Source organism: Haliotis cracherodii, unplaced genomic scaffold (genome assembly GCF_022045235.1).
Source record: "Haliotis cracherodii isolate W230 unplaced genomic scaffold, xgHalCrac1.p SCAF_9, whole genome shotgun sequence".
In the NCBI taxonomy this organism is placed as follows: domain Eukaryota; kingdom Metazoa; phylum Mollusca; class Gastropoda; order Lepetellida; family Haliotidae; genus Haliotis; species Haliotis cracherodii.
The window spans coordinates 29251888-29272727 of record NW_027266343.1 but is presented as its reverse complement, the minus strand read 5'-3'; the positions used below and the strand labels follow the sequence as shown (position 1 = coordinate 29272727).

At 38.2% G+C, this 20840-nt stretch overlaps 1 protein-coding gene across 3 annotated transcripts in view; it reads right to left on the bottom strand.

Annotated features, from left to right (window-relative positions):
* Positions 1 to 57: 57 nt before the first annotated feature.
* LOC139453282 (uncharacterized protein T19C3.4-like) overlaps positions 58 to 20840 on the bottom strand; it is a 75408-nt gene continuing 54625 nt past the window's right edge. For 2 of the 3 annotated variants that reach the window (XM_071234919.1, XM_071234918.1), the window contains exons 3-10: positions 18143 to 18219; positions 12361 to 12481; positions 10827 to 10940; positions 10275 to 10395; positions 9098 to 9220; positions 8453 to 8559; positions 6715 to 7198; positions 4371 to 4457 (exon numbers count right to left, since the gene is read on the bottom strand). In XM_071234919.1, the coding sequence (XP_071091020.1) occupies positions 6758 to 7198; positions 8453 to 8559; positions 9098 to 9220; positions 10275 to 10395; positions 10827 to 10940; positions 12361 to 12481; positions 18143 to 18219 (1104 nt within the window). In that variant the 3' untranslated portion in view covers positions 4371 to 4457; positions 6715 to 6757. Of the gene's footprint in view, positions 4458 to 6714; positions 7199 to 8452; positions 8560 to 9097; positions 9221 to 10274; positions 10396 to 10826; positions 10941 to 12360; positions 12482 to 18142; positions 18220 to 20840 lie in introns of all 3 variants that reach the window. The other variant, XM_071234920.1, reaches the window with a different exon arrangement.

Here is a 20840-nt window from a genome sequence, read left to right as displayed (position 1 = left end):
AACACCACATCAGCTGTTTGTCTCTTTCCAGGCAAAAAATATAATGAAGAATATGCATAAAAAGTCATATTTTTTATTGAACTTTTGGCTGTTCAAGCACCTTATAAAACATGGTCATGGGAAAATATAGCTCTCCACCACATTATGTACACCTGAACACCCTCAATATCACATGATAACTGAACAGCTAACCAATGTATAACAGCAGCACCGCCGAGGGGCTGGAAGTGGGGGGAGGGAGGCACAAGTCAGAACAACACACCTGGCCCATCGGGGCTCAGCGTAACGTGGTTTAGTGGCTCGGTAAACTACCACGTAGCGTAACACGGCACTCCAGACAAGATCCTCCATCTTACTCCAGCATATTTCTGTAGCAGGGTACACAAACACAATGTTGGATTGTGCTTATGAAAAATTCAAGACTGAACATTCAGTAAATTGTTTTGGTCCACAACTATGTCCTCAAAGTTGCCATTTGTTTGAACATTTGGTTTTCTAAAAGACTGAATCTGTACCACAGAAGTGCCGTGTTAATCTACCTGTGTATATCAGTCTAAAACAGGCAAATTCATTAGTGCATAACAAGCAGATTTCACAAATGGACAATGGATGTAAAACCATTTGAACAGTCATATCCTTTCACTGCGAATTGAAACATTGTGAAGATCTGTATCACCAGCACTATATCACCAATGTAAATAGCTCATCTACACATACATGTATCACCAAGGACATACCATGGCTCATTGCCCTTCCCATAAGCATGCACACTTACTGGATTCTGTTCACACAATCACTTCATCTCTTGTCACAACATATGTACCCTAGCTCTTTCCTCCTAGTTTGAGTCTAACAACACTAAATCACTTTTATATTAGGGATGGACCTTTTGACTTTCATCCTTAATTCAAAACAATGCATACCCATTTTCCAGTATCAAGATTTTCCTTCCCATGAATAAAAAGCAAAGTGATAATAATGCTACATCTATAAATGGTCCATCTTTAATTATGGCAGTCACAGGGACTGTAAAATATTCAAGTTCAATATTGCTGATTATGAAATACAATATAAATTCAAAATTTCCTTTAATATACCATACATTCTTAATGAAACTTATAACTCCCTCCAAACAAGATAATGCTTTTTGAGTATACTATTATTCATAAATCAAATATATTCCCAAGTAACTAGCACTACCTGTAGTCGCAATCACTACACTGCTTCGTCACAACCTGCTGCATCTACTATGTACACAATATAAACATTATCAACAACCTCAACCTCCTTGCTCCATAAAACGTAAGATACTGTTTACAGCAGTACAGTTCATTCAGATCTGATTGAGTATCTCATTATTATGCAAAGCTTGAGCATCTAACACTATGCAAGACGAAAGTTTAGGAAACAATACATACTTTCTTGATTAAATCATCCCAACCAAAACTTAAAAATCACATTGCATTGATTAAATTCTATGATATGTTCTGTTCTCTCTCTATATATATATCAGCTGTGTGGTTGGTTATCAGGATCATTGTTTATATTCAAGGGTTCAGACAAAGTTTAGATTCACAGACTCAGTGGATACAAATACTTTTCATAAATGTTAGTTTTATATAAAAATGTAAATAATGAAAATAGGACAGAGGCAAAATGTGAAGACAAACTAAATCTAATTTGTTCACAGAAAAAACATTCGTTGAGTACCGGTAGTTATTTTCAGGGCCTGGACCAGGTCCATCCTACTTACTACTTGTGGTTTGATTTAATTTGAAGATTACAGAATGAAACTGACAAATCAAACGCCTGTCAACGAATTTGGCAAGTTACCTCTATCTTAAGTACTATTTTTGTCAAAACACAACATAAAACGAGACAAAGTGTGAGTCATTAAAAACCTAAGGGGATCATTGAAACTCCAAAATTCCCCCAAGGTTGGGACAAAACAAACAGAAATGTTATAAAAATCATGATTTGACTGAATGGACCCAAAGGTAATTATTTTCCTTAAATTACACAAAAATGTGAACTTTTCTTGAGATGTACAGAATCCGGCGGAATAAAGTGTACGTGAATGAAACCAAGGAAGTTTCAGTGGAATGTTTGGATAACAAAATACAGATAATGCCTGAGACCTAGAAAATAAATAAATGAAAATATTGGCACCACTTTGAAGATTTACAGACTGAATAACAACACTTACAGATTGACATGCCATGGAGTCATTAATGCTGGTACAAAATCAAAACAGTTACCATAGTAAGATGTGTGTTTGGGTTGATAAACAAATCAAGTGATAGATTTGATTGATTTTGTATGACAGGAATCAGATAAGTTTGATTGTGGGACCCATGTTTCCAATTACTACAGAAATCACTACAGAAAATCAAAAACTTCACTCGTTCATGTCTACATTGTTACACCACACTAGTACCATACCATTAGTGGAGAAAATCTATCTACTGGCAGAGGTAGTCTAAACATACACACATCACACATTTCAAATAGATACGAGAACCTCTCAGTTATCAAAGTCGTGCAGACTGAATTGTTAGTCAACTGATCAACACTTCACAAACACTAATGCCGAAATCCTTTGGAAATTAAAATTTTGCATAACCCAGTCCCTATTAATTAGGATCATCAAAAAAATGCTGGTATGATATAAGTAGTATTGATGAGGACTGATGAGGATGCTCGTCTCCCCTATTGCATCAGTGAAGTGTCGATCTCAACCTTGTGCTGTGTTGCAGCTTGCATCCTTCCATTCTGAGGGGAGGCAAGACTAGTGCCCAGCAATGTGAGACAGAGTTAAAAGCGTACCCTTCACCCGATCAACCTGGTTATACATACTGAGATGCAACTAAACATTTGTTAGTGCATGTATAGAAGGGGTACCCTGCAGATGCCGAGGCTGCTGTGACATAAAGGTCATGTTTTCTGGGATGAGGAAATGAAAAGCGGAATTTTGTTGCTTCTTCCATGCTAACTCTGAGACTAGAAAATGTGAAATTTGTTAAAAGTCGCGGTTCTGAAAAATCTCAGTCAATATCTACAAATTCCCTCCAACATTATTAAATATTTCACCAAAAGTGAGGCTGTTTGTATCTCATTTTCTACAACGAACTTTAGATGTTTGTGTCAAAAGTGTCATTATTGTGAAAATATGTGATGTACAACACAAACAGCCCCATATCTTGCAGATGTCTTTTTATCAAGAGAACCTTGGGAAAATACCAATGTGAACTTGTGCAACTTACAAACAACCATCTGGATCTTTTGAAAGAAACTGTCATATCCTTATTGACAAACACTTCCTACCAACCATGTAGATAAAAACACAGCCACAAATTAGTGTAGCGAGAAATTTATCACATTGCTTCTTAAATTTCCAAAATCAAATAAGGACATTCAATGAAAGTTTCAAAGGATTAGAATATTCAAATCTGGGTAAGGGTAAATCCTCAAAGTTTCACAGGGTTGTGGGAAACATACAACACGGAAACCTACTTTGAATTCAGTTATTGTGTGCCATGGTATCAAATTTTTGTAATCTGGTAAGTTTGAGGTCCAATTTGTGAAACGAAAGCCAATTGAACACTCACGACCAACTTATGTATGTCTTTACAAATAACATAACCTAGGACAAATGGATAATTTCTTGTATATTTCCACACCCTTGTATTGTGAATGCAAGTGTGTGTGTGTGGGTGGGGGGTGGGGTGGGGGGAGGTAGGGTAGATAATTCACAAAAGCTAAACAAGACATCTGATCGGCAAACATCACAAAAATAATCATGGCTGATGCCACAATCGTCAAAAGTCATCTGGTGGGGTTTCAACTATCAGTCAAAAGGTCAGTTCACAGAGCTGTGACAAATACCACACGTTACACACTTCAAGAAAAATGTCTTGTAAACAGAGACACACCACAAATATTTCTAGGTAGGAGTGTTAGGAAAGGTTTTGGTAGTTCTTTCAAAGGCAGTAAGTTACACAAGCTATTATGTTAAAATTGAGATAAGTTACAACAATATTGATGCATATATGATGAAAGATATATTTACAACCTTAAAAGATGATGTAAATTCTCAATGGAGATCTTGAATGAAAGCAAAGGGTATTCCAAAAGTTTGAGTCATCATTTTGAGTCCATGGACCATCCACTGCCTCACCCTGACCCTGGGTCAAAGTGAAGGTCAGTGCATCCGCTGTTGTGCAGAAACATGAAAGACAACAGAAATGGCGATAATATCGTCATCGTTCCAACAAGGATTCCATCTCAGCAGTAGGTATGCGTTGCTATGGTTACGAAAGTGGAAACTTCCTGAGATATTATTGGACACTGTCCTGGCTCTATTTGAAGATTCCTGGTTGGGTGACACTCTTCCGTGTGCTGCCCTTCGGACGACCGCGGTTCCGGGGAAGAGTACCATATGCAGATATCTTACTTTGCTGAAAATAAAACACAAACAATTAACACACACACATAGAAATAGACAAAAATATAATCTATGAGAAAATACTGATCGTAAATATATTCTTCGAACATCAATTTGTTTTTGAAAACTTTTATGAGGCATGAATTGTTAATATCAACAAAAAGTGCTATTTGAAATTTGAAAATTAGATAAACTGTTACAAAGGTGAAAAGACAAAAGAGAAACGAAAGAAGTGATTGTTTGTTATGAAGTAAATGTTTAATGTTGAGAACCCCACCAAGCAGATGCTTATCAACTCCACTACACATGCAGTGTGCTTGTCAAACCAACTCTCATCAAACACAATGTCAGAATGAAGCTAGGAAATATATGTCATTTGCCATTACTGTCTTTGGACTATACTGTATTTGAAATTGGCTTATTCAATAATTAGAGGCATGATCGATGGCGTGATCGATGTTACTTGTATCATGGGCGTGTCACTTTCCGTTTAATTTCAGATGTCTACAACTGCCGATACAGCTACATGGGGCGGAACCCTTTGTGAGTATGTCTCCACACCTCAAAATATCCCATGTTACACTGGTCTAGCCATTCAATAAATGAAACTTATCACACACAAAATGATATAATGATGTTTTGTTTATATACTCACCGCCACAAGAAACGCGAATACCATATATGTTGGTAAATATATGAAGACGTACTGATAGACATGTGCCATGTATGTGTCGTCATTGCAATCAACGGGCAATCTACTGATGTCCTTGTCATACAATGACCCAACCCTCATATAGCGCCCCACCAAAACAAATACAAGAGAGCGAATTTGAAACCCTTTCAAAAAATGATTTCTGTAAATCAGAAAAACAGGGAAAGTTTGAAAAAGATATCACAACACAGAGCAGCATTTGGCCAAACTGAAGAGGAAATAAAACAGGAAGACTGAAGTGATACAGAATGAGATGAACATGGACGTATGGCTGCCATTCAGTGAGTCACATGACTATCACACTACCGTTGCTGTCTACTAATTGCTAGCTTCAGTAACTAATTATAACTGAATACACAGCTACCTATACACAAAGGGACTAGTCTAAGGGTGTTTTCATCAAGGCATATTAATATTATTGAAAGTGAAACACAAATCAGAGATGACAAAACTCCCCAAAACAGCAGAAATATTATTTTTATGGTTTACCGCCCACCAATCCAACAAAAAATATACCCAATGGTAAAGGATTTCAATGTGAGACAAGTGTGAAAAAGAAATATGGCTTGGAGCAATTATTTCTTTTAGTGTTTGAATGAGTTTTCCAAAACTCTTACTAAGCATCCGATGAGGAAGTATTTTGATATTTTCCTCTCAAAGCATGTATCATTAATTTGTATACCAGCGTTAGAAATTGGCACTTGTCCTATAGTCCCTGCCAAACTGCCCAATAGTTAAGGTATCATAAGGACCAGTAGAAATTTGCCATTTTTAAGGGTTTATCATCATAAGGTCTAGTAGAGTAAAACAGTTAGTTTCTATCACTGTATCCTGTCCTTGTTGCAAACTTATCAACGGCATATAAAGGTAGCAGGCACAATACAGAACCCTTGTTCAAGAACATGTTTCCAGTGTCCTGTTTGCCATCCCTGGTTAGCACAGAGACTAGTAACTACAACATTAGTAAAACAGTCGGAGGTAACGTCTACAGTGTGGGATGAAACTGAAAGTCGTGATGCACCACTGCCTGTCATCTCACTCAACATGCACATGGACGACGGACACGCAGCATGGACGGACAGGCTACAAGACCAGGGCGATAGTAGGCACAGAGCTCCACAATAGCCAATACAATGGAAAGACTTAAAGAAAATGCTTGGGAGCAAAACTACTTAGTTAGTGAGAAGCATATGACACTCAGATCCTTGAACAAACAATTAAAAATCTTATTAATGCAAGGCTTGTCTGATATTTATCTGAATGCACATGTTTTGTAAGATTAAAGAATGTAACAAGCATTTTTCAGACGAAGATTTGAGGGGGCCTTTTTGCAAATGTACTGTGTCTAAAAAAAACAGAAAAAATATTCTGATGTAGGGAAGTTTTAACTGATAATGAGTGTGTCTGAAATTCAACACAATAACACTGGACCCTCCAAAGGTTCATTGAAATTTAATTTGTCTCTGTGTTACAACAGAAAACCTTGAAAATATTGATCCTAGATGACAAGCTTCAAAGCATTTTCGACAAGTCCTTCCTCAATGCGAATTATATTGACCTCTCCTTCCTGTCTCCACAACACGATGGATCAGAAAATGCAATCAGCATTTCCAGGAATAATTTGGGTATCCCACACTTGGAGTCCAAGAATTGGACCGAGCTCGATACCGAGGAATGGTTCCAGTGGTCCCCTTGGTCCGATCATACAACACAGTCCCACTTCCGTATAGTCTATCCTTCTTATCATACAACCCAGCACTACCACCATAGCTCCGAGTCCGCTCGTACAGACTAGAGGTCGACCGGTACATGTTGGAAGGGTTATCATAGAGGAAGGAATCATAAGGATTTCTCTCCGGAAGACTCGAGGTGCTGCCATAACTTGGTGAATTCTTGTCATACAGGTTAGCCGAGATGCCGTAGCTGGATGTGAGTTTGTCAGGTAAGCTAGAGTTACTTCCATAACCGCTGCCACCGCTGCTGTAGCTATAGTTGCTATAGCGACTACCAGAGCTGACCATGCTGCTTCCAAAGTTAGAGTCCTGTTATAGGTAAATGGTAGACTTAAACCAGAACTTACCACGAGAGTGCTATGACTGTTTTGGGATGTTTTCTGCAAGTGATTACATCTCAAAGCTATAAGAAGCCTGGAGATAGAGTGTGACATGCTCAGTGATTATTGGTCTTTGATGGTTAATGATTAGATGATTAGCAAATTGAGCATTACCATTGTAAGACATGAAAACATGCTAATGTGTTAGAATATTGTAAAAGAATGGAAAAGATTGTAAGAACATGCCGTTTAATGTTCACATTTTGAAATGGTATGATAAAAGAGATGTCAATTCAAAAACAAATTGCATTCAATATGACTGCAATATATAAGAGCTTTAACCTTTGGCATCCAGTGATCATTCAGTTAACTTTGACAAACATGGTAATCTTAATAAATGATTGTCAATACTTGGACAATCCTGTTCGTAACACTTTGAAGAAATCCTCTGAATAATGTCTACAGATAAATGCTACAGACATAGTGCATGTTTAACGCTACTTAGAACAGTATTCAGTTATATCACGGCGTGTTACTTCATTGTGGAGGTAAGCCCTAAGTGATGCAGGTCTTAAACGTTTACAACGTTTTGATGAAAATCCAACAGCCTGGGTATGGTGCTGACAAAACCAAAACCATTACCAGGACAAAACTGGGATTCAAACCCCTGATCAAAGGTTCCTGACACACCTAAGGGACGCAACTCTGCACAGTGAATGTCAGCACTTCAGGTGACGAGGCCCCTTGTGCTCCACTAATTACAGACACAGCGATACACCAGAAGCATGTGTGTACAAAGTGACACATGGAGTTGACTGTCAACACATTACATCAGGGTAGAGAAGCTGGACGCACCCCGAGAAACACAACAGAAGACCCAGATACAAACCAACAAGTAACAAGGACTATTATCATTTTCATGTTATCTTGAAATTATAATATCCTAATTCGATATATGTCACTTATAACTACAAAATACTTCATATTGAATACTTGAAGGTAAATATGGCTTAACCTCAGAGTTTTTTTTAATTCATCATAAAGCTGTTATATATACACGCTAATGCTACTAGGTCCAAGCTGTATGAATATAAGGAACATTCTTTATTAATCTGAGCAAATAATTATATTGGTAAGCAGATACAAAATATTAAATGAATAAAAATATCAGTAAGGTGTGCCCCCATGCAGTGTTATCTGCAAAGGTGGGAGTAGAAGCACACTGCCTCCCCCTGAAACCTACCTCTTTAGCTGTGTACTGCTTGCGTGTGTTTGGATACAGCATTATCTCCTCTGTCACTGTCACTTCTTCCTCTTCCTCCTCCTCCACCTCCTTCACACTCGACAGAGCTGGAACACAAACATCAATCTCTAGATCGGTCAGCTAGTGAATTGTGAACAGTTTTCTTGATCTCACGTCATGTCAACTTATTGTGGAAGCAAGCTCAAAGTGATGCAGGCCTAGATCTTTACCACTTTGGTAAAACAAACATACAAATAAACAGAGATATGGTGCTGACAAATCTGGAAACAAGAACTGGGAAAATTTGGGATTTGTACCCATGATCAGAGATTTCTGCCATGCTTTAGAACGAATTGCAGCGCCTTAGACAGCAGGGACATCTGTACACCCCCATCCTACTCAATAAGGCTGCAAATCATTTGGAACTATTTAAAACATAATTTGTAAAGTTACTCTAGTGAATGAAAATATACCTCTAACTGTGGTTACTTTCAGAATGATACTTCGCGACAAACAGATTATTAGTTTCATTCAGTGTTGTAAAGCATGGGGATATGTGGTACAGGCAGTGTATATAGCCAGGCAGTGTATAGCCAGGCAGTGTATAGCCAGGCAGGTATGATTGATGACACTATGGACCATTACCAGCAGCAGCGCTCTGACTTTTCTTGAGCCGAGAATGTTTGTTGGATATATCGATAGAGTCCTTGCTGCGAGTTAGACGCCCTTGCGTCACCAGTTCCTGCTGATCTTCTCGTAACCTGTTATCTACAAACAAATAGTGAAGCTGATGGTTAGGTGGTCTTAAATAAAATGTCAATTGTTGTGAATCTGTAAGCGAGATCTGCTTTTACTCCCAATGGTGACTGTAGACAGTGCACATACAAAATACAACTCCAAGAGCTTTAACTAGTCCATTTGAAATATTCAACTTATCTACATGTGCATATTATAAAACGATTTTGTATTTCTGTATGTTAATATACTAACAGAACAGAAACGTGAACCATAGAAACATATAGAGAAGTATGTACCTTAAGAAGAGATGTTTCCAATGTGTACCACTTAGTGACAAAACTAACAATCAGTCAAGTGTTACCACAGAGTGTCTTTATTCTTATCATGAAATGCTGCTCTTGATTTCTATACTTTACATGCTAATCCTGCACGAAACAAATGGTGCATGTCAAGTCATGGATCTATGACGTCACAGAATGCGAGCATGAGCATCAGTTCACACAACATACCAGTATGTATGTTTGTGCATTGAACCAATCTACTATCTCTTGAATATGAGAACTTCTCCATATATTAACCAACATGTGTGATAATCATGTTTCTTTTGTTGGAAGTATATACCGTATTCGAAGTAATAAGCGCCCAGGGCTCTCTCAAAATTAGAAATGGGGGGCTTTTAATAGAATGTTATTTTGGTGAAAAAAAACAGCCTTGAAAGATCAATTTCGTGGTTTATGCTGACAGCCTGAAATGTTTATATACGACAGATATATTTTTCCAGAATATGATTGCGTATTAAACGTGAATAAATACGTCTTTTGTATATTGACCAATCGAAAGGGGTGCTAATTGGGATTGTTCACCGCCAAATATTTTGGGGGCTTATTAGAGCAGGGCGCTTATTACGTCGAATACGATAATAAAACTACACATTCACTGCTAATCCATCGATGTGGAGCAAGTGGTACCTTCAGCAGAGGTCCCAAATTATGTGTTCAGATTTCCTGTGACTATATGCTATTCAAAGGTGGCATTCCCGGCCCAGAACTGAAGTGGCACCACTGTAACAAGCACTGACTCTTACCTAACTCATCATCATCATCATCTTCCTCAAACACGTGTCTCTGAGCCAGCGAGTGACCATCATCAGTAAGGTCACTGGTGCTGTAGCTCCGTCGTATGTGGTCAACCAGCTTCCCGTGACCCTGAAAAAGTTAGACGCCATCTTTAGTCACTGAATGAACACAGCTTACAGGGGCAGAAATTATCTCTTATTTTCAATAGTCTGCAAAAATCACCTGCTACAGTGTTTCCATCTGCCTTATTGTAAAACTTGTAGTCTGCAATGAAATATCATCAGTTATCCCAGAATTTTACTTGTTTTAGACTTAAGTTACTATTTAAGCCTACAGTCATCAATTACTCTAGCTCACTATTGTAAGCTCGAAAAAAAACCAACCTAAAATCTAAAATAAAAGTATATATAATTTATATTTATAATACTATTTATAACTAATACATTGCAAAAGCATTGGATTTTAACTTTTTGATCCCTCATACAGATTTATCTCCCTTTGACCATCCCCCCCAACAACACAAAACTAAGAGTTATCTCCCTTATACCAGTAGCTCTTACTCTGAGAGTTGCTTGCATGATGGTTTTGGAAGCAAATTGCAACCCTCTTGTTCCCAGGGTGAGTAGAGTAGAATACCCCTGCTTGCTGGCTTGGACAATCAACTCGTCGATGTCCTGTAACAGACAACATCAATCATCTCGTCATATTCTGTCTGGAATACGAGGTTTATTTATCAAAGAAGTAAATGTTTAGAAAGAATCTGCATGGAACTTTCGGCACAGTGGTCAAAACGACACCAGCTGTTTGGAGTCAGTCAGTTCAGAAATCAGTCAGACAGAATCACTCCGGGTCTTGGCACATGATGCAGACATGCGGTAATCTAATTCCGAAACAACACTTCAAAGTTTATCTGCACCCTTCACCCAGCTTCTGAAGATGTAGTGTCTGGCTTTCAAAGCCAGCTGATAAAAGAAGGACTAATAATACCAGCAGGAGGCATGATCACTGTTTTCAATTAGTTTAGGGGTATTTGGAGTGGAAACAGTTCAATGTCTAAATGTACTGTGAATGAGAGTTTTTTCTTCTATAGTGTCTGACATTTTGTAAATCAATTGTCCTGGCGGGGGACCTGTCTTTCATTATTATTATATTATTATTTTAAGTGTGTGTGTATGTGTGTGGGGGGGGGGGGGGGGGGGGGGGGTGCGTGTGTGTGGGTGCGTGTGTGGGTGTGTGCTTGCAATAGATAAGAAGGTGGTATTAAGTTGCTCGCATGTCATCATATTCCAATTACATAGATCAATGGTCACGATGTCAATCACTGGATTGTCTGGTCCAGACTTGATTATTTACAGACCGCTGCCATAAAGCTGGAATAATGTTGAGTGCGGCATTAAACAGCAACAAAAATGTGACGACAATGTTAACTATTTGAAGTATCCATTTGAGTGAGCGTATCTTTGAAAGCATATTGCCATATTGCAATTAGCAAGCAATCAAACAAATCAGAAAAAGTACATGCACTTGTTTGTTGATTTAAAAAGAAAATATTCATTTCACATTTCATACTTCAGAATATCTACATTGATAATAACACACAGGGTAAACTATTTGTGTTTGCTCTCTCATTGAAACCAAACAGTTTGAAAGTTTACCACTCATGTGAATAGTGTTTGGCACGGAAGTGATATTACAGGTACATGTGAAATGTTCACAGTTCCGATCAACAACCCTCATGGTCTCAAGATGGCAGGTAATGTATACAATTCTTAGACCACAACAAACTGACTAACTGTTTGTATGCATGTTTAATTATTATTTTTAATAACTTTAGTTTTCTACATGACTCTTGTTGGTGGCTGGGTGTGTGTTCCGTCATAAAGCTCAAATGATCATCTCTATTTATTACACTCATCCCACATAAGAAAAACCTGATGATTATCTGTATGAAACCTTAATTGCTTGATATTAATTCAAAGGTATAACATTTTTGAAAGGTCAGGCAATGTTCTGGTCATAAGCAAAATATGTCCTTTAGAAATGCATCCAGATGAATTTTTTTTTTTTTTTATTGATCCTATATCTCCAGTTTACCTTTTCTCGTTTTGCCAGCTGTGGATGAACAAATTTCTTGAAAAGGAAGCTGGATCCCTTTGTCATTGGCGAAAGCATCCATAGCACAAACACAATCTTCACCTCGTAATAAAACGGAAGCCTGAAAACAGAAACATAAAAAGTAATACCGTATCCGACGTTATAAACGCCCCACTCTAATAAGCGCCCACGGTGATATTTGCTAATATTTGGCTAGTGAACAATCCCAATCAGCACCCCTTCCGATTGATCAATGTACAAAAGATTTATTTATTCGTGTATAATACGCACTCGTGTGTTATGTGCATCCTTAATTATGGGCAGTTGAATTCTGTAAACATTTCAGGCTGTCAGCATAAACCACGAAATTTATGATCTATCAACTCTGTTTTTTTCTCTCACCAAAATAATATTCTAATAAGAGCCCCTATTTCTAATTTTGAGAGCGCCCTGGGCGCTTATTACGTCTAATACGTTAAGTCATGTTTCCATGCATAAAAAGCATACCTCAGAATTATATTATTCTCAAAAGTTATGTTTACAAAATGGACTGCTTCCTGTCTACTCCCTGCATAGATCAAGAGTGAGTGAGGGAGTTGGGTTAAATACCCCCAAATTGTACTTCAGTTGAAGGACAGCATATCATTCTAACTTTATTAAGTAAATGGTGTATTGTGGTACACTTAACACATTTCAAGCAATATTATGTCTACGTGTAGTTAATAGAGTCTGGTCAGACAGACCAGTCGTCACCAGTATGAGCAACGAACCAGGCCACTAGGGCACAGAAAACTCCCGCAGGACACACGTTGTAAAGACCCAATATGTTCAAGATTCAGCTCTTCCAAGAGTATGGTACTGGGTACTTATTCTATGCTAGAATCCTCATGTTAGGCTAGTACACGATTTTCACTTGTCACAAAGCTACAATATGATATCAATATGCTAATGTTAATATGTTCTACACAATAACAGTATGCACAATCTGTGTAGCCATTCAAAGCTGAAGAGTCAGTAGGGTTCCAGCCCAATGAATGTGCTAATGAATTCAATTTGGCAACATGTGTTTTATTGAATATGCAGATTACCCAGCACCTGACTTGACAAGCGTAGTTGTGCTGATCATCAACCCATGCAGTACGAACCAAAAGGTTGCACTGGAACATCATTTTCTCGAGGCAAGGGAGTTAATAGACTGTAAAAGTACAGTTTCCACCCTTGCTGAACTAGGCTGGAAGTATGGAGTAATATTTTGGCTGGACTACCGAGTCTGTGCATAGTCCAATCAAAATCGCTTAACATTATCGCCATCTCGTTCATCTGCTGTGCCCATTTCAGCTGATTGCAGTATTTGTAAAGCATGTGTACAACTCAGCGTCAACAGATATTTTCCAAATATTTTCAGATTTTCAATGAAGGTGCTCACATGATTTTATATTTTGAAATAAGACCCGTTTATTTTTACAATAATGAAATTGATTATCGATCAGATTGTCTTGACTGTGTTACTCCATTTTCTTTGAAGCCAATGCAAGTGATATGAGGATATGATATGAGTTTACAGTCAGTTAACTCCCTTGCCTGGGAAAGATGTTGGAACATCTGCAGCCATGTCATACAGTGTACATCATGGTTCTACCATCACTGCTCCAACCAACCATGCCAGCCAACCAGAAGGCCAACTGTGCTGTCCACCCTTAACTGATCAAGATGAAACAATATTCAAAAATAGGGGGGACTGGGGGATCTTTGAGGTTTGCTCCTGCAGTAATTCAATCTAGGGATTCTTAAAATTCTAACTCTTTACCATTAGAGTTATAACAAGGACCACTGCTTTTCATGCTTAATTTCAAATGCTGCTGAACACTATCACAGATGAACATTTGCGTTTCTGTATAATTATTCACAATTCCATTGAGTCAGCAAGTATGTCTTCTGTTGCACTATTCCAGCCATATCATGGTAGGGGACACCCGCTTTTCACCTTGTACATTCATTATGAAGAAATCAAACAGTCTTTGGCGCATACTGGCATGATACACACTTACGTGTGTACGTGTGTGCGTGCATATGTGCACGAACATGCTCTTATGTCGATTTCATAGCGCTAGCCCACAGATACCATGCCAAAGTTTAATGAGAGTACCCCACTCAGACACACTACACTGACTCCCAGCAGACCAGTCCCTTAATAATGCCGAGCGCCACACAGGGTAAGAACAAGTACCATCTTTTAATGTCTTTTGGTATGACGCGGCCGGGATTGAACCCCCACCCTTCTACTCTCTGGCCAGACTTTCTCCTCTAGGCCATGTACGCGGTTAAAGGCAAGATGAGAAACAAGTCAAATGGCGTCTACAATCATGACATAACTAGGTTACTGCTAATGGCGTCATTACACAACCAACAAAAAACCTGCCAAATGACTATTTTCTAAGTCCAAAAGAAAGACTACCAAGATAAGCATGATAAGTGGTATCTAAGACTTAAGTTTCCAAAGGTAGAACCCATCAGGAGAACTAAGCTGTGATTAGGACTGCAGATAAATGCAGCATTGTGACAAGAGTGACAGATAGTCTACGTGACCCAGTCCATGCAGTCCACCGCCATTAACATGTCTACACGCTGACACAAGGGTGGGACATATTCTTCTCCGCCATTTGACACACGCTTCTCAACTACCTGCCACACAGGGATAGGCCCACGCTTCATCATGGAGAATGAGAATCAGGATGACACAATATGTAACTGTTACCGCTTGTCTAGGTGTTAAAACAAAACACATGCCCAACAGAACAAATAATGCAATAAATGTATACATAATGCATAGCAATTAAGATATAAAGATAATTTAATTGTACATATATGCACTCACAAAACAGATATAAGACATTATATTTAAAATAACATATGACTTAACAAAAGCAACAACAATGTCACCATGGTGGAATCTACCTGGTGGGCATAATTTTGCATTTCTATCTCAGCTCATAGACGAGTCTAGGGTTCAAAATACTACGGTGAAAGGATTAGTTTTGAAAGATAAAATATCTGCACTGGTATGAAAATATTGATGCCTTGGAGATACTTATCAATGACTGAAATACCACACTTGATTTATCATATCAAAAGTTGTGATGACTGATGAACATATACAGTGCACTTTCATTCTCAAACACTCGGTACTCGGCAAATTGGCAGTTCAGAAGTTTCAAACTGCAACATAAGTGTCTGATGACTCAAACTGTGTGATGTATGTCCATCTTGTAAACTGTGAACTTGCACTGAAGAAACATTTTCTCTGTCAACAAGACCTGTAGTACACATGTCTATATTGTGGAGCACAGTTCCTCTTTAACAGTATTGTGAAGCAGGTACAAGTCTTTGTCCTGATATCCATGGATCTAGTACACCGTGATCATCAACAGATAATACACAAACCGTTATCTGTGTTAAACACCTCAGCCAAAAGACTGATGTCTCACTGATGCTAAAGTCACAGACAGATACATAGATTAATATATTTTTATGTGATCAAATCTGGCGTCCTCTTTTTTCAATTGAACTATGAATACAGTGTTTGAAACTTATTTCAAGGGGGGTTTCTTGAGATTGCTGTAGTATTTGGATCTAATTACACCTAAACTGTTTACTTCTAATATTAGAGTTTTGACTATGGCCCCTTGAGTTTCATACTCCGGATTTTGTATTAATCTTAACTTTCAAGAGTCCGCAGAAATGATCTGCTACAGAGTTGCCATCTATCTAATGTTAAAAGTGGTAGTCCACAGGGAAATATCACTCGTCTTTCCTGAATTTTACCAGTCTCAAGACTAGTGCAATATTATTTTTGAATCATGATGCATTATTTTGAACACTGAATACTACACTGTTTATCTTGTAGAAATATCACCATCTTCCAACAAGGGGTCCCATTCCACAAAGCAATCTAAGTGCTATGGTGATCATAACTCCCATACTGTAACATAGGCTTACGACAGTCGTAGCGCTACAGTCGCTTTGTGGAACAAGACCCAGGATCACATAATGTAACACTGGTACAATTTGAGACCGGATCTAGCGTCCCCAACACATCATTTACCTACAGGAGACTGTCAAGTCCCTTCAAGGAACACACCTGGTGTAATTAGCTGTAAGGTAATACTCTGCACGGCTAGTTTAGTCAGTTCAGAAACATGGGCTAAGTAAGAATGTGTGTCTTTATTTGTGCCAGTGAGAGGGGGAATCCTGTCAAAGTGTCCTTGTCAGGCCTGTCTTTGTTGTCCACAAAACTTCCTTGTGTAATAAGGGCCATTGTTCAAGTTTGTTTCCAGCTACACCCACTTTTGATGGCAATTTATTGTGAAGGTTAGTGATCTGTCAACTGGATTCAAGTTGATACAAACTGTCGTACACACCTTGATTTTCAACTGAAGCATGTTGAATATATTAACTCTTGGGTAACTTCATTAAATTAATTAAAATGAAAAGCATCAAAGCCAAGCTCTATTGGGTACTGGTATTTATTTTGTTCAATATGCTCAGTTCATGATAACATCCAACTATTTTAGTTGATTGCTTATAATATCAAAAATATTTCCATATTTTATAATACTTCAGGAAGATTAATAAAAATGTGGTATCAAATCAACAGGATCTTGCCAATGGCCGCAAACAATACTTTAAATATTTAAGAGTACTTCTTACTCAAACAAGTACAGGAGACAATTTCAAATACTGATATATTTTTTGTATATTTCTGATTGCCCGACTGTGACACACTGAGATATCTTGTCTGCACATGTCGCAATGCCTGGACTGCCTGTCTGAAGAACATTACAAGGCCATAATAGTGGTGTGGACTTCTAACTAAACATTGCAATACAGGAGCTTTCAAGGAGTGAGTGAGTATGGTTTTATGCCGCTTTTATCAATATTCCAGCCATATCACTTCGGGGGACACCAGAAATGTGCTTCACACATTGTACCCATTTGGGGAATCAAACTTGGGTCTTCCGTGTACACTTTAACCACTAGGCTACCCGACCGCCTCAGCTTTCAAGTAAAGACGATCTGACTCACAACAATATGCCAGCATATGCTAATTGGAAAGAACTTACGCCTGCATTAAAGTGAGCATGATTACAATCATATTGATGCACAGGGATGTAACTAGCCTCTTAAATTCAGATGTTACAGTCTTTTAACTTGTGGCCTTCCATACAAAGAGTGGGTTCTAGAACTTGTCTATCCAAGAATCCCCCCCGATGCTGAGGATGGTATGCAAGGAATAGAAGAAAAGAGCTCCTGGAATGAGAGTCGGTGTCAATGAAAGAGTCTTACACATTTTGGCAATAAACTGATTATTAGATTTTGATACCTGCTCCCCTCACAACCAAACATCTCCTTGATCCTTTATCAGATTGTTTGAAAGCAATAAAATTTGAAAATTATTAATAAAGTGCTTTCCAGCCAAAATATTTCGACGAAGTTGGATGACTGCAACTAATTTATTATTGGGGCCTAAGCTGTAGTCCACATCACAGATGCAAAAGTCTGGAGCAGATGAACCGGTGGTCGATAGTGTGAGCAACAATCTGGGTACAAAGGCACACAAATCATCTGGTCAAGGCTGAAGGTTACTATTTCCTCGTGGTCATATTCAGCAGCCATTGTGACCACATAATGCCCAGTTCAGTGGAGTTTAGAACATTACTTGTACAGGTATATTGAGCTATAACTGAAGCGGTATTGTCATGAATGACTTTTGAACTGTACTCACCATGACAAAAACACATCAGAGAAAGTTTCCACGCATGAGAACAGAGCAAACACAATCCAGTACATCATCCATTTCACCTGAAAAACAAAAACAAACGTGATAATGACTATGTTTGGTTTAACATCGCTTTGAACAATTATAACATGACCTATGAGGATTGTGTAGGCGGTGACCAAGAGAGTCTGAGGTAGCAGACATTACCACTTCAAGTTATGGTACAGAAAAACCAAGGATTATTATGATTACCGGTACAATCACAAAGAATCTGGGATTTGAACCGGCTCTATCCTCAGAGTTTGTCATGACCCCAATGGTAAAAGTTGAGACTTGAAACATCAATCGACACTTGCCCGTTGAACCATGTCTTGCCAATGAATGTCTTGTTGGTTCATTGTAATAGTTAACAAGATGCAAACAGTACAAAGTGGTTAATTAGGACTTTTGCATCACACAATTGCTTCTTAACATAATGTGACGGAAAGTTCATGTGTTACAGCACAGTTAGCAATCTTATAGCTTGATACCAACAGTCAAAAAAGAAAAGAATCTGTGGTTCATAGCATGAACAGCAATCCAAAATCAGTATAGTAAAGTAAAGCCTAAATACAATACTTCACAGGAATTGTCCAGCTATCAAGAACATTTGTCAAAAGACAGTTCCATGCTTGCACAATCACAAGGTTCATACAGATATGGAACACTAAAATTCAAGGCCTTTTCAAGCCTGCTAACTGTTTTCTTCAAGACTTTTTTGGTTGCGTTAACCGTAATCTGTCAATATTTTATTAAATACAGCAATGTTTGCGTTTACGGCATTCCATATACAAAAATATGCACTGAAAAAGAAACTGGGAGGCAAGAAAAGAAACCTACACAAGTCCGCTTATGTGTTTTTCATTTTGAAAACAAGTTTACTTTACGCATAACTTATAGTTGTTTTGTTTATAGTTTCTCTTGCCTCCCAAAATCCATGTGATTTAACATTTCAGGTCTACATTTGAAAAATGACATTATTTTGGAGACCAATGCCAACACTGATACAGCATACTATATATTATAACAGATGCTATATTTGGGATAACACTTCAGGAATCAACCCCCAAAAAGTATGAGAATCTGTACTTTACTAAGAAAGTGTTATCCCAAATATAGCATCTGTTACATTTGACCACTTTCTAAATGGCATTGTGTATTCATAGCTTTCGGCCATGGGAGCCGTGCCAATTTACACTTGTCAGGGGGGTACTCAAAGTACGTGATCTAGACTACCAGTTGTCGGACTTTCATTTTTGTGGAAGCCTCGGTGGCTGAGTGGGTTAGATCGCTGACTTTGTGTGCTGGTGATTAGGTGCCTCACTCTAGCAAGTGTGGGTTCGAATCCCGGACGGGACTCAACCAAAAAAAAGTACCATAATCTGTACTTTACTAAGAAAGTGTTATCCCAAATATAACATCTGTTACATTTGACCACTTTCTAAATGGCATTGTGTATTCATACATTATATTAGTTGTAAGACCTAAAAAGCAGTATAACCATCTCACATTTTCCAACAAAATTCATTTTTCACCCAACAAAGAAATAAGTTAAGTCTGTCATGAATTCTTCAGGGTCTTTGGCACACAAATCTATCACTGTGATGAATCTCACTTAAACACTTTTCCTAAATTATTTTGTGTGCTTTAATACTTTGATTAACAAGTATGTCATTTTGTACAAATTCTAGGCTTTTCAAGCTAGTTTGGTGATTAAAGGCTTTTCAAGGTTGACACTAAAAAGCAAGACTTTTCAAGAGGGACCTTAAAATTCAAGGCTTTTCAAGAGATACCTAAAAATTCAAGACTTTTCAAGCTAGTTTGGTGATTAAAGGCTTTTTAAGGTTGACACTAAAAAGCAAGACTTTTCAAGAGGGACCTTAAAATTCAAGGCTTTTTTTAAGAGATACCTCAAAATTCTAGGCTTTTTCCTGCCTGTACAAACCCTGTATCACGCACTAGTTTACCAGGTTCGAAGTTTTCAGTATATAAAGACCTTAATGAAGCAGCTGTGGGATTGATGCATAGGACATAAAAATCATTAACTGACACTCAAGGCATTGTTAAAGATGCTTTTACACCCCACTAGCTGTCAACATGGTTATCTGACAAGAATCACAGACAAGTTGAATAAGAAGAACCAGGAAAGAAATCATGAATTCCAGCAAACCCAAGCATAAATCACTCTGTCTGAGGGCCTCCTGAAGACAAATTTGACAATTGTATTGGACAATTACAGGGGAAAGATTTGGGACAGTTCTTACTATGAATTCTGTGCTGATAACCCCAACTACATAGGTCTGTCTGTATGCCATAACTGCATTTGTCTTGTGTCCTCAGACACTATTACTGGTGAGAATGTCAACAGAAAGACGTCTCCAGGAATAAAGGATGGTATTGGAACTTCTTTCCAGCCTTATGGACAGAGAGAATAGTGCTGTACAATGTATCCAACATACATAGAAATGATTGCAATAGACTTCTTACTGAAGCAATGCAAGAACCTTTTCATACACTTCTCTTTTCTGATACCTTCTGTAGCCAGGCACTGTAGCTCACCTGGATATGCCACATACTGTAGCTCACCTGCCATGGCACGGCACCACATCTCATCTGGTATTACCATGACATTATAGCTCACATGGTTATTCATTATTCAAAGGTG